Consider the following 14,383-nt stretch of genomic DNA (forward strand, 5'->3'; position numbering starts at 1 on the left):
TTGACCGGTAATGTTGAAATGTAACCAGTGTGCTTCCTCGCTCTTCTGGCTGTTGTCCAGTCAACCAGCTGGGGCATAATTGCTCTTTTTTCCCAGTTTCCCATGTGACATCGCTAATAGCGAACATCTCATTTAAAGCTCATTGCAGCAAAGTGACTCAAACATTACCAGTACATTCGTGCTCCTGGATGCACTTTAAATAAAATCAGCAAAGATCCCCAGATATTACCTTGTGTTTCCCTGGGATTCCAAAGCCAGAGCATTAACATCACGAAAGGAAAAGTTACAGGAGTGGAACCAAATTCCTGTCCGGAAAAAATAAATCACTGCTTCTGCCTCTTTCTTGTGACTGACCCAGGCCTCAGGTTTAAAGAACAAGACCTCCGGGCCTGTTCCCGGGAGAGAACTGACCAGCCCCTAATTACATGTGCAAGAAGTGGGTGGTAGCTTCACCAGGAGCTTCTAAGTGAAACACCTACCCATGGGACAGAGGCAATTTCCCAGCTCAGTCTTACTTTCTAATGCTGAATTCTGGGAAGACAGCCTAGTCCTCAAGGGCTTTTAGTTGCGATTTGAACGCTCCTGATTTGAGTGCTCCCTAGTTTCCGAGACCTGGGGAAAAGACCGTTTCCCTGTCCCATCTCCAGCCCCACAGCCTCACGGCAGCTGCTCGCTGCTCTCGGTCTCTGGCTGGGTCAGTAGGGCTGGTCCTTCAGGTTCCAGTTCTTCTCTGTTTTTGCTCCCTGCCTTGCATCTGAGGTGGTGTTTGCTCACACACATCCTCACCTCAAAGGGTATATTCCATCCTTTGGTTTTTTTATCCCTTCCATTTGCAAACACAACAGTGGGGGTTTTATGCTGATTACTGTATTCTAGTATGTCTGGGTTAGTTTCCAGATCTGAGGTAGAATATTAGCCTCACTCAGAAAGCTTCCAGGTTTTCTGTTCTTATCCTCCACGTGTGAAAGATTCCCGTTCTTCTGGACCAGTTTGCCATGCTGTACAGCACACAATGTTCTGCTTTTCATTTACAAAGCCCTAGTTTTCTTGTTGCTTCTGCATAAACCACATCACATCTCCTCTGAATCTATACAAGTGTGTTGCTGTGTACTCTTGCACTGTACCACCAGGATCCTGTAGTGTGTTTATGGAGGGGTTTGCCATAGCATGGCCTGTTCATGTTGCTGGGGTGGAGTACGCTGACTGGATCCTGCTATCAAACCCTGTGAGCATATAAATACCTGTGTCTGGGAGGGAAAGGTTTTCCTTCTGCAAATTGCAAGAGTATTTCTTGGGTGTGAGCCCTCTTTGCGGTGGTCCATTGTCTTATTCCTTTCACAGCTGTAGAAAACACTCTGAGCTCGACAACCGTCATACATCCTAAACTTTGTGATCTAGTTTGTGCAACATTTTGATCAACTGTTTTGACTGCGAGGCTGTGGGAGACATAAGGACGGTCTGAAGGGAAAGGCTGGAAACTTTTCAAGCTGGTCATTTCTCTTGCCCCGATCCAACACATCATATAGAGCTGCTGCGACCTTTCTGTGGATAAGTCATTGCACTGCAGAGCTCCATGGGGCTGAGCAGCCATCACTCCTCCCTGTGTAGCTGAACCAAAGCGAGCCTGCAGCCAATACACAGCAGAGAATTTATTGACTGTCTCTGGAATTAGGCAATTCTGTTAATTGTCTTCATTTTCCAGGGCTCTGTCATTCTTTTCCCGAACCATTAGTGGCACAGCTATTTGTGTGCCAGCATGAGCTGCCTGGAAAGAAAAAAAAGCTAAAATTGAACAGCAAATGAATCAAAGCCAAGGACGGACACCTCTCAAAGATAATTGCATTCAGATATCCTAGGGAGCCCTCACAAATCCCTTTTCAGCTTCCACAGCTCTTTTCCCTCATTGTGGCTTTGGTCCGAGGAAGCTCTATTAAGCAAGAAGATATTTCTAAACAAGGCCAGCGACGAGTCAAAAGACTTTCCTTTTGCACAATTTATTTATTGGCTCTCTAGCCACACCAAACTCCCAAGCAAGGGCTTTTTGCATTATTTCTTTTATTTCTAAAGGTCAAAATGATTGAGGTGGGTCTGCCCTTTCCATCTACAAAACATATTAAAGAACACTAGGACATTGGTGAGACACAGAGAAGGAAACTGCATAGCCTGTTATTTTACTCAGTTGCTTTGTCTTGGTTTTTCTAATCCCTGCATCATTTCCCACAATGGACACGTCATCTGAACTTGGACACGTTTTAAGTAAAGGCAGTGAGAGTCAATAATATCGAGCTGTTGTCTACACAGAGTTCCTAGACAAGAAAGTCACCCGATATTTTTAATGCACCAAACTCATGACATTCAGCATACACATTATGTCTTATTTACATGTCATTTATCCATACTTAATTAAAGTCTGTGGTATCACAAACACATTCAAAAATTACATTTCTGCTTCAACATCTCCTTGATCAGAAAAAAATAGTAACTTCCATACACAAGATATATTGTATCTTTGAAGTGAGGTGATTATAGCACAGACGCGATTCTACAAAAATACAGTGCTAGAGTATAGTACACATTCTGAAAAAAAACCTGATACTTGGAGGGGAACAGTCCTCTGGCAGTTTTGGGACACCATCCAGCATTTTCAGATTTGGCAAACTGGAGAATACACTTAAAGAAAGACAAAAGAAAAACAGAAATTGAGAAAAAAACTCTTTGGAAATGTTGAGAATAAAATAGACACTGGTAAAAATAAATAGTGGATTAAAACATATCCAGAATATATTTGTATTGTTGGAATTTTTGATTCGTCGTTTGTTGCAGAATTTATCTGACAAAGAGCTAACTACAAATTTCCAGTTTTCACTCTGTTGCACAAGTTTTATATCCTAGATTCAGTAAAGCATCACTTTTGAACTCTCTCACAAACATTTCTTTATGTTGATCAACTTTTATTAGCTATAGAATGATGAGACTTACAGTTGTCTGTATCTTTCTTGAAACTCACAGGGATTCCTCTTGAGTACAAGAGATTCAAGTGGAGTGTGTCTGAAGTCTGATATTCCGCTTAGTGTCATAATGTTATTTTCAGCGAGTGATAAGTGTTGAATCTGAGGTATCTTTGGCAGCTCTTTGAAGGATGTAAAGTGGTTTTTATTGACATTTAGTTCTCTGCATCTGTAAGGCACAAAGCATGTGACATCACCAATCATATCTTTAATATTAAGTCAACACAGGGATGGCTCTTCATGTAATTGAAATCATGGCAACTTCGGCCTTCCAATGAGAGACTGGAAATCAAGAATTTGATTCCTTGAGACCGGCTTTCACACTAGTTTTACGTTTGTGTTATTTTTGCCTACCCATGGACTGTAAGATCAGATCCCTACACTTTAAACTCCCAGCTTTCATTATATTGTACAATGTAAATCATTATTCCCATCCTCAGTATTCAAACTTTCCATGTACCAAGACACACAACAACATAATAGCAATAAAAAGATAGTTGTTATGGTCACATACATCCTCTCTGCTTGGGTCATGTTCCACCGTCTCCTCATACACCTTCCTTCAGTTTTCAACAGCTTTCCCTTCTAGTAAAAATATCATTGAACTTAATGAGACTCAGGAATTATCCACCAGGAATAAAGGAGGCATCACCTGACATCCTCAACTTGGGAGTGACATCAACTCAGAATAGCAATAGAATGATAGATTATCAATGTAATACCCCCCAAAATATCATATTTTGGCAGTTCTCACGAGCCTGTTCCACCTATTACTTAGGGAAATAATAGTTTTGATTTCTATGATATTGGGTAAAATAGAAACAGAGGATATTTTCCCTACCTTGGCAACCTTATGGCACTTAGATCTGTCAAAGAATTGTCCACCAGCCAAAGTTTTTCCACCCGAATTAATCTTTGGAGAATCCTTTTAAAGTTTTCTGCTTGGTAAAGATCACCCAGGTCCTGAAATGAAAGGTTCAGCTCCTGGGAAGAGAAAAATTAGAGAAATCTTATCTTTCTAATAAGTATTTCCTTAAATCTTGTCAATGTCAGAATTAGTTAAAAGGTGAATCTATTTCACTATGCTGCTCTTATACTAATTGGTGGCACCGATTGCCAAATTCACCTTAGAATCATACTGATTAACTGCATAAAAAAGGTAAAGTAACGAAGAAATAAACCATCTCTTAAGCATGTCAGTCTTCATGTCCAGCCCTCCTTCCTCTTTGAGTGGGGATGCCAGGGTGTGTGTTCTCGGTGGAGAAAGCAGGAATAAGTGATCGTGGCCTATTGGTTTGGCTTCTAAACTGATCTGGAAAACAAAGTGCTGTGCAGCAGCCAGGTGTCAATTTTCTCCAGTCTGTATCGAGTGTTTCTGCGCAGCGAGAAGCGTGATCCAGAGCACTGGATCTCAGGGTTAGATGAAGTTACTCCCTGGCTTCCTCCTTGTGACTTATTGCTGATCAGAACCAGCAATAATGTGTTATAGTAACTCCAGCCACAAGAACTGCTCAGGCTGGCATGAGGAGCAGGTGGAAGAGCTGAAATGAAACTACTCCATTCTCTAACTGTTCATTCACCATCAATTTTTCTCTAGTCATTCATTCATCATTGATTTTTAAAGGAAGGCACTCGGCAGGCAAAGAATGTCACTAGTTCTTATGTGCCTGAGCACAAATGAAGCCCTGTCACAACACAGGAGTTTACTCTTTTGGGTCACAACCCAAATAAAAGCACATGCCATTGTTGCTTCCAGGTTGTAAAAAACCTTCTATTTTACAATAATACAGTGTCAACCAGAGCTTTCAAACTGTCAGCTGCAATGAGCAGCTAGTACATTATTATTTGGCTTATTTACTATTACAGTACAAAACGTTAATGAGAAAGTTTTACAGCACAGTTTTCCCAGTTCTCTTGCAGTTTCTTTTGCCACTTCTCTGTGTCAGTTACTTGTGTTCTTTTCTTCCAAGTATGTTCTTCTCCTCTGAAAAATAGCTCTTCTTCTGAAGGCCCTGATCAGAATAAAGCAAGATTGACAATAGTGGATGTGATATGGAACTGTCAAGTTACTTGCTCAAAGAGTATTATATACAGCTGGGAAGATTTCTGAAGTGAAGCAACATATATAGTATTCTAGGTGTGTAGGTTTTCAGGCTTCTAAGAAGTAAATTAATGTGAAGATTTTTCTACCCTTTCTGGACCCATAATTCAGCAAGCATTTTAAGGTCATGATGATTTGGTGCATGGTTAGTAAGTGACATTTCTTCTACAGCCCAAGTTAAAAGCTTTTTCTAAATGGTTGAGCATAAGCATCTGAGTTCTAAAATACTGTTTATATAAATTATTTCACGTTATGAGCTTATGTAACTGTTATGTATTCTTTAATTGTCCCAAAAAAGGGATATATTTGCAACTTCCAGTCTACTGACAGCAACTGCACCTGGGATCGACAGCCATACTCAAAAGCTGAGGTGTATCTAGTCCTCAAAATGCAAACACCAGATTTAAAAATCCACCTTTCATTCTCTGCAGTGTGTCTAGAGATTGTGATTGTGTCAATTCAGTCTTAAAATAAAGTACATGTCAGTGTTTGCAGGGCTGGATTTCACTCTTGGTTTCTTGTTTGGTATATGGTTATTGCATTCTGAACAGTATCTAAATGTTAATGAAATTTAGAGGCAAGCAATCAACACCATATTAATCTTAAAAAATTTCAACTTATGGTTTTGAATTTTTTTTTCCCCTTTTCAAAGCTACAAAGGGCATTTTTCTAGTGATTAAAAAAATAAACATGTACAATACGGGATGAAATCTGGTCACTTTTCAGAACAATGGCAAACTCATTTAAGCTCATAACATTTAAGGACATACTCAAAATTAAAGCTTAAACACGAATAAGTCTTTTTGATCGTTACCTTCTCTCACTCGGGGACATTGAAGCTGATTTCCTCGAACATCATGTTCTTCTATGTCATACCACCTGAGATACTTGAAGGAATCTGAAGGAAGCTTAAAAATAAAGATATGAAAGAATCAGTTAGGATTTTTCAGCTTTTGGCATTGTATTTTCTAATTTTTCTGGCCTTATTACAGCAGAAATAATATTCATACATGTTTACAGTGTCTTCTGCCTTAATACCATCTGGTGAATAGCAAAATGATCTATGAAAATGAAGATACAATGGCATGCATTTGTGCATGCATATGCATGTGAACACATTTACAACTGAGGCACTACATCTAAATACAGAAAACCTGCCACTGCAGTGAGCAATATGAGGTTTCTGCCCGTTTTGCTTTCCACTAAAGCATGTCCTATAATTTCCAGGGCATCGGTCTCCCAAGAGACGGCAAGGAACAAAGTTTCCAGCTCTGCCCACAGTGTTTGCAGTTGGTGTGATTTGTGTCGTGCCCAACAGACACAGCTCTGCGATTGCCTGCAATGGGGAAACCTCCCCATGCAACGCAGCTTGGTGTTTGCTTCAACTTTCAGCATTTATTCCACTGGAAACCATGGTGGTGGAGCTGAGGAGGGAGGAGAGATGGAGCATGAACCTCTGACTCATCCCCTCCCATTAGAGCCACAGCCAGAAACGCTGTGGGAATTCACAGTTTAGGTGTAGTTTGCCATGGTCCATCCTGGTTTACTTTCACAAATCAGCTCAAATATTGGAATGAGATCTTGCAGATGTCTTCATAGCGCTCCTGGTTATGACATTTTATAGCAAATGTACACAGCTTCCTCAGGACTAACTAGATATTTCTCCATTGTATCCCGTTCTGTGCATAGTGCTCAAAGGCTGAGTCATTGCTGACACCATATCATATAATCTTATTTATAACCTGACCTATCTTTGGAAGATAAAAGGAGGCAAAACATAATCAGCTTCAAAGCTGAGGAAGAGATTTCTGCCTTAGTTACTCTTTGTCAATGTCTTTCTTCTACAAACGTGTAATCAGAGTGATAAACCAAACACTTACTGGGGAAGGTAGCCCAGAATCACAGTTCTGCCAGATGATTCCTCTGTTTTGTGTTAAAACTGGTGGAATATCGTGTGTATCACTTAGGATGGAGCAGCAAGATGAATAGGATTGACAGAATTTTTGATTGCTTGTCGTCAGACCTGAGGAACTAGAGAGGAGATGTTAAATCAGTAATTGATTCTGTTCAGAGAAATGCAAACTAATTTATAATAACAGAAAATACAGAGTGGCAAGGGGCAGGACTTACCACCAGACAATAACCATGGTCTTGAGGTCAAACCATACGCCATCTAAGTACCATTTACTTACAGGTATGAGGCTTTCACAAATATGTTTGATCATTAGAAAGAGAAACTTACTGGCAGTTCCTTAGGAAATCTCAGTCTTGGAGAAAATGAAGAACTGAACTTGTTCAATAGCATGAAATGTCTCCTCCTATCCCGCAAAGCCATGCTCCTATAGATCCGGGTTGTACGAAAAGATACCTCAACTGCCTATTTCTTGTAATCCCTTGAGTATGTTTGAGTAGAATATCAAGGCTATAGAGAAGAGTTAAACTTTGTTCAACAGTCTTGAAGTCATGTGCTGAAGTTCACTGCCTAAAAACACTTTCCAAGTACGTTTTACATATCTCAAATGATGAAATTTCTCCAACTGTGCTTTAGAGAGATGGAATAATTTGCAGACTGGCAGCTGCAATTTAGAAATTTACCATAGAATACTTTAAAAAAATAATAATTTCAAGTTAGTGTGTGCATACAGCACTGTAATTTTACTGTACAAGCTCGGTGTGAGCTTGCCAGAAAGTATTAGCTGTCAGTAAGCATCAAACACTTATAGTCAGGAACAGAAATGGAGAATAAAATGCAGCTTTAAAATGGTCTAGTGAGGATGGTAATGAAAGTTTCATATTGAGCGTAACAGACAAACTAAACAGAACAGCAGTTAAAACTTATGATTACAGATTATTGGCAAATAATCATGGAGAGACAGATTCTGTTGACCTAAGTAAAATTGTTTTGCCATTTTTAAACATCATCAAAGCCCAATATTGCATCTTTCCTGGCTTTTGGCTGAAAGTGCGTATAGATTGCACTTAACAGCACTGACACAGGGAACTACTCCTTCCTTCATGCTTAGGGTGTTTTACTTAATGGGATTCAAAGCGGCCACAATAAACTGTAGGTGACTTAAAGGAAGCTGAGCAAGCTCAGCATTTCTGAAAATAACAGCTATTTACTCAGGCATTTTCAGAGGTCCCTGTGAGGCAAACAGACCATTTTCACGCGTGTTTGCTGCTACAGAGCAAAGGGCAGTCACATACACGGCAAACCTGTAAAAAGAGCATTGACATTGGGTCAATACAAAGAATAATATTTTAAAGAAGTGCTGGGAACTCTTCCTTAGCCCTGTCTTGGTATCTGCTCTGCTTCTGCTTCCTTGTGTGTTAAACGAGGTCGCACCGGAGAAATGCGTAGAAATTATTTTATATTTAAGAAGATCTGTTATTCTTCTCAGTTTTGGAAGCGATTTGTTAAGAGGTATTGAAATGGCTATTTATAACTGCACGGCTTTTCAAAACCTTCCTTCCTCTCAGCCAGATCCTGCCTGCTCTGCCGAGACACGAATATACACTCCTAGTCCCTTGAAAAGTGGGAGAGAACATTTTAGCTGAACCATTTAACATGATATCTATCCTGATCTTCTGGCAGAAACTCACTCACAAAATTCTGTATCGGTGATAGAAAATAAAACACAAAGTTCCAGAATCAATATGTGATAGATAAGGTTTCTCCCATCAGGTGAGTAGTGAGATTCCTATTGGAAAGGGTGACGGAAGGAAGCGTTTTTCATCTCAAAAGTGCCTGGGTTTAACAAGCACCAGCTGGAATCTGTCATTATGTCACAGAAGATTTCTCTGAAGGAGCAAGCACGACACGCTTTTCTCTTCCTTGCTTTGTTTCCTTTACTATTCTCTTGCAAAACTGATGCAAAAGAAATGGCAATGAACGAGGCAGGATGCAATGCCAAACAATTACAGATCACACAACACATGAAAGTAACAAAATTGTCTGCCTTGATTGTGAGGCCCTTGGGCTGGGTATGAATCTCCAATGACACCTCCGGGAGCAGCGCACTAGATTATGTCAAGCATTAGGGGAAGAAAAAATGAGATTCATGATGTCTGTCCAGGCTGAGTCATTTCCTCTCACTTTGCCTGCAGTGAGAAATTGGTGGTTTTCATAAATCATAGACCTAAATTCTTATGAGAGAGGAATTAATTTCACTAATGGAAACCCTCTGTGGCAGTAGCATTCCTCCATTCCCTCTCCTCTTGGGGCAGGGGGGTATCTATGATGACTTTCAAGCAGAGATACTTGACTATATTTTATGAATCCTATAATAGAGACTTGGAAAAAATATATAAAATGGTAAGGGGGAAAAATCTTGTGTTGCCAACTTCTGATTTCTGAGCCTGGCCCTTAGTCTAGTTGTTGGCATCCCGGCTACAGCTTTGCCACTGATATCAAACCCGCGTATTATACAAAATTCAGAATATGTCAAACTTAAATGCCTAAAACCTTCATCTGGTTAAAGTATGACTTCTCCCACCTACCTGGAGTTGCCAGGTTACAAAGCCAGGCTTAGCAAATTTTCTTTCTTTCAATGGAGACAAGTGGGTACATCCAGACACCCCCATACTCAACCCAGCATCGATATCAATTATTTTCAGCTGGAGCAAACCACAGTCCACCCTGTCTACATGAGGAGCCCATGGGCTTCCCTGAGTGGACACAACTTCAAGGCATCTGAAGGTTGATGAGGAGGATCCCACCTTAAGTGCCGAAAGGTGCTTTGAAATAGAAGGACTTCTGATCACTTCAAAAAAGCTCAAGGAAATCATTCTGCTCCGTGCAGCCTCATGGAAATCTATACAATAGCCAGCTCATCTATATAATTAAATAAACAAACAAAAAATGCTACAAAGCAAATTATTGCTAGCACCTTGAAATCTAGAGCGCTGTACACGAGCTGAGTAGAGGTTTAATAGCACAGACTGTGGGGTAAGGGAAAGCACTCGTAACTAACCCAGTGTATTTTATGCATTTTCCTCATTGGAAGTGGAGAATTAAGTGGCTGAAACATTTTGTAAACTGAAAGGAATGAGTACAGAACAGCTACTGCATTTTTCAAAACATTATTTAGGAGATATAAGGCCCTATCTCGGAAAATCATGAACCCCTGTGGAGTTCATTGATAAAAATCACACATTATCAAGATGCTGGTGTCAGTTGTGTGTCTGTGAAATGACTCCGTTCCCTTGGCAAAATCTTCATAAGCAGCAAAATATTGAGGATTTCCTAACTGCAGTGCGAGTACATTTGAGCCATGCTGACTTTAAGAGTAGAATATATTAAAAGCCCATGAAATACATGGAAGAGCTATAGCTGAGCTACTTCTGAAACTACACCGGTGAAAGATACTCTGAGTGAAAAACTTTCCTCTTGTGTATTATTTTAGATATTTAGCCATTAAGAAAAGACTGTTGGTGAAAAGATTCCTTTCTCCTGATATAACCAGCAGGCTTGATAAACATTTTAGACTCTACAGTGCAGGTTCAGCTTTGCCTCACGGAAAATGGCGAATGGAAAACTCAGTGGAAGTGAAGAGAAAGAAGGTTACAAGGAAACTCTTGCAATAGGGATTTGAAAGGCTTTTGTCCCCATGTTTTGAGTGGTTTGGGGCTTTGGTCTCTCTTCCAGTCATCTTATTCTCAGCTACTGAGCCGTGGCTGCTCTCCCTGTAGATCTGAAATGCCCTTTGGGAAGAAGTAGTGGGGTTATTTATACTACCTGTTCAGTCAGAATTCCTACTACAGCTTCACAACCCACCAAACCAGAGCACATACAGGACGGAAAGGCCAGTTGACCTCAGTGGAAGTCTGGTCAGATTGTTATTTAACAGCAAAGTGCTCCAAGCTCTCTCAGTTCTACTACTACGTAAGTGAAAACCACGGACCATTCTAAAGGAACCAAATCTAAGAAAAGAAACCAAACAAAACCCCCACACATACACCACCAAAAAATCCCCACAAAACACCAATACCAAACCAAAACAAACTAAAAAAAGGGCAATAAACCCTCCCAAAGAGAAGAGTTCTGCATCGAGGTCAGAGCTGCTTACGGATCTGTCCGAGCCACTTGCACAAACAGCTGTTTGCTTGCATGATACAAATACCGGGTTATTTCTGTTGTCTCAGTCTATTGCACACGCCAAAGCTGATCAAGAGAAACGAACTGCAGGGTTAACTTACAAGCACGGTTTGTTTAGGTATTTAAAAGACAGCAAGCTCAGAATTCAAGGCTGTGCTTTGTTCAAAATGCACACAATTTACTGCTATGTCGCTACTGTTGCTTGTATGCAAACATTTATTATCAGAACTCTCTGAACTTAGAACAGTAGAGGACTTGGACATACTATTTCCATGCTCTATTACCTTTCCATTATTTTTTATAGGAGTTTTATGAGGCATTATGCAACACCTCGAAGCAGTTCTTCTGAGCATAATTTTCTGACAAACACACCTGTAAGTTATGGTTACAATGCACCCTTGCTGTTAGCTGGATCAGCAATTAGCTTGCTTTATGTATCATAAAATTGCCCCCCAAAATGACATAATTAACATAATTAGGTCTTATCACCATAATTACACATTTCTAGTATCTCAGCTAACATTCCGTGCAGCTCTTCATGGATCTAGCTTGCAACAACACAAATTCCGCGCCTCAATCGATGCGCCTTTTGCACATTTTTATGGCAAATTATGCATTTTTGATGAGAGATCTTTTTGTCTTTCAGTAATACCACCAAGAAAAACCCCGTTTTTCTTCCTGTTTTCACTGCACAGCCGTCTCCATCAGCAACACCGGTTGGTACGCTTTAAAAAGATACTCAATCCTGTAACACTATCTTTGTTGTCAGAGCATGTCAAGCCAGCTGTGCAATGACTACAGTGACTTCTCTTCTTTCACCCTCCTACCTTTCAGACATGTCTTGCTGTTCCGTAAAATCCTCACATCTTGCATAAGGCTATTTGTCTAGAGTCAGAGCTTATCTTCCCATCTTTGCCCTTGCATAGAGAGGTGGTTCTACCTCCTCTGGAGAGAGAGGACCCGCAGGGATCCTGGCTGGGGCTGTGTGGATTCACCGTCTCCAAGGGAACGCTGTCACCTCGCAACCCAGTCACGTTAGGAGGTTTTGTTACCAATCTCTTAAGCACATCAAACAAATTCCCGGGCTGATCTAGCTGGTATCAATGAACACTCTTTCCAGAGGGTGGCTGGTGATACCTGTAGCGGGATACGTGATCGGCCGGATGAATCTCTGGTGTGCTCACTCCAGTGACTTCACTTTTCTGGATTGTTTTCACATTTTTCCCACTTGAAGCATATCCTTTCTTTGCTTATCAGTTCATTGCACGCTGAAGTAACATTGTTGGTCAAGAAACCAGTTTCTGGCATAGCGCTGTTTGTAGTTACTTTTGCTTTCTCTAAGAGGCTGCAAATAATAAGATGTAGACATTAGCACCTTGTGAATACATTTAACTTTCCATTTAGCTATAGCTTTATTCAGCATGCCTGTTGATAAGGGTAGCAGCAAACAATCATTGGAGCTTAAAGAACAATTTTAAAATAAGTACCAAGGCCTCATATTTGTTCTGAAACTGTTTGTTTCATTTTCAGAGAATACTGTTTAATTTAATTGTCTTGATTTTTGTTTTAGTTAATGGTGGTCAAATGCTCACTTAATTTATCCCAGTATTTAATAGGTACTCAAAGAGTCTTATATTTCTTGCAATGTTCATGAAAGTTCTCCGTGAGCATCTCTTCACTCTGTTGAATGTCTTTGCTCCATTTGAATGTGCTCAGCCATTTATCCACAATTTTCCAGGCTTCCTTCTTCAAGTTTGCATTTGAGAACAAACACAGAGACTCTTCCCTCGGTGGGAACTGACAGGTCAGTTTTATGGCTATTTTTATGTTCTATTTTCCTTAAAGCATTAAAGCTATGGGTTCTGAGAATAGGTCTAGTGAAGCTATTCACTTCAAAATGTGCTTGAAATCGGGTTTGTTTGGTTCAGTCGTGCATACGCTGGCAGCCCCACGCTGTAATGGGCATTGGCCGGTCCCTGCTGAAGGTTTCAGGTGTTTATTAAACTCAACCAGTTGTTACAAGGAGCAAGTTTCAGTGCTGTGCTGTGTTAGGTTCTCACAGAGCAGTCAATCGTGCTCTATTATCTCCATCTCCCATATTACAGGCGTAGTTCCTTCTTCACTTGAGCTCCCAGGCTCCACACTGAAGGAAGAGGGGATAAATAAATTTAGATCAATGTGGAAAAAATATGTAGTAAACCCCTCTGCCCAGGGATATTCAACTGGAAATACCATATAGTCACAAACCTCTATGGTTCAGCCTACCTACCTTTCAGTTTCTTCACAGAAAAGTTATTCCCCATCCTCCCTTTCCTTCAGATTTTTCTTTTCTCTTCTTCTTTGTCCTTATAAAGGCTGATCATTATAAAATCTTTCTGTATATAAAGGTAAGTGCTTCCCCAACAGCGACTGAAGTCTCTAGAACATTCTCTTAGGAATTCTGCTGGCCAACTTCACTGTGCGAGTAAAGCACAGAAGCATAATTTTCATCAGAAAGTTTCAGCTCCCATGCAAAGGCGCTTTGTGGTTCCAAATGGTGAATTGTCAGATCATCGTCTGAAATTGAACAAAGGAATCATTCCACACAAATCTCACTAAATCTTCAGGCGGAACGAACTGAGCTTATTACAGGGTGGGCAGAGTGGAGGGTATTAAGAGTTTCATCAGGTCATTTCAGCATCTCTTTTCTCTACCTGCTAAGAAAAAAGCATAATATTTATTTCTAAATTGAACAAGAGTGTAATTTGGGGCCTTTCTAGTCACCACTTTTCCTCTCTATATAACATGAAGGGTATTAGTCATAATAGGCTTCATATCTTCTCCGGCAAATACATTCCTTATGAAGCATCCGAAAAATTATCTATGTGCTATGGCAGCGAAGTGACATATTCAATATGGTGTTGGCCTTTCCATTATAAACAATATTTTTCAGATCTTTAGAACCAAAAAAATGTGCTTCTGCCAAGAAATTCAGCAGCATGTCCCGTCCCTGCATAAAAGAGTTCTTCCCACTTTATCCAGTTTTGAGCAGTAATTCTGGCTTTGAAATGGCTGAGTGAGGCAAATCCAGGGTGGGCATCACTCCCAACCCTGCCTCTCTCCCATCTGCATTTGAACCGAGCAGATACTTCCCTACATGTCCTACAGATACAGCTGCACTCCTGCAATATGTATGAA

General features: G+C 40.4%; 1 protein-coding gene across 1 annotated transcript; it reads right to left on the reverse strand.

The window, feature by feature from the left end:
• Positions 1-2,076: 2,076 nt before the first annotated feature.
• Positions 2,077-13,509, reverse strand: LOC136105354 (uncharacterized). Its single transcript, XM_071812301.1, has 8 exons — positions 13,476-13,509; positions 12,344-12,455; positions 6,990-7,140; positions 5,924-6,017; positions 4,902-5,020; positions 3,850-3,992; positions 2,980-3,177; positions 2,077-2,670 (listed from the first exon to the last, which is right to left on the reverse strand). The coding sequence occupies exons 1-8, from the start codon at positions 13,507-13,509 to the stop codon at positions 2,559-2,561; spliced, it is 963 nt and encodes a 320-aa protein (XP_071668402.1). The 3' UTR covers positions 2,077-2,558.
• Between the last annotated feature and the right edge of the window lie 874 nt (positions 13,510-14,383).

This window comes from Patagioenas fasciata, chromosome 9 (genome assembly GCF_037038585.1).
Source record: "Patagioenas fasciata isolate bPatFas1 chromosome 9, bPatFas1.hap1, whole genome shotgun sequence".
Taxonomy (NCBI): domain Eukaryota; kingdom Metazoa; phylum Chordata; class Aves; order Columbiformes; family Columbidae; genus Patagioenas; species Patagioenas fasciata.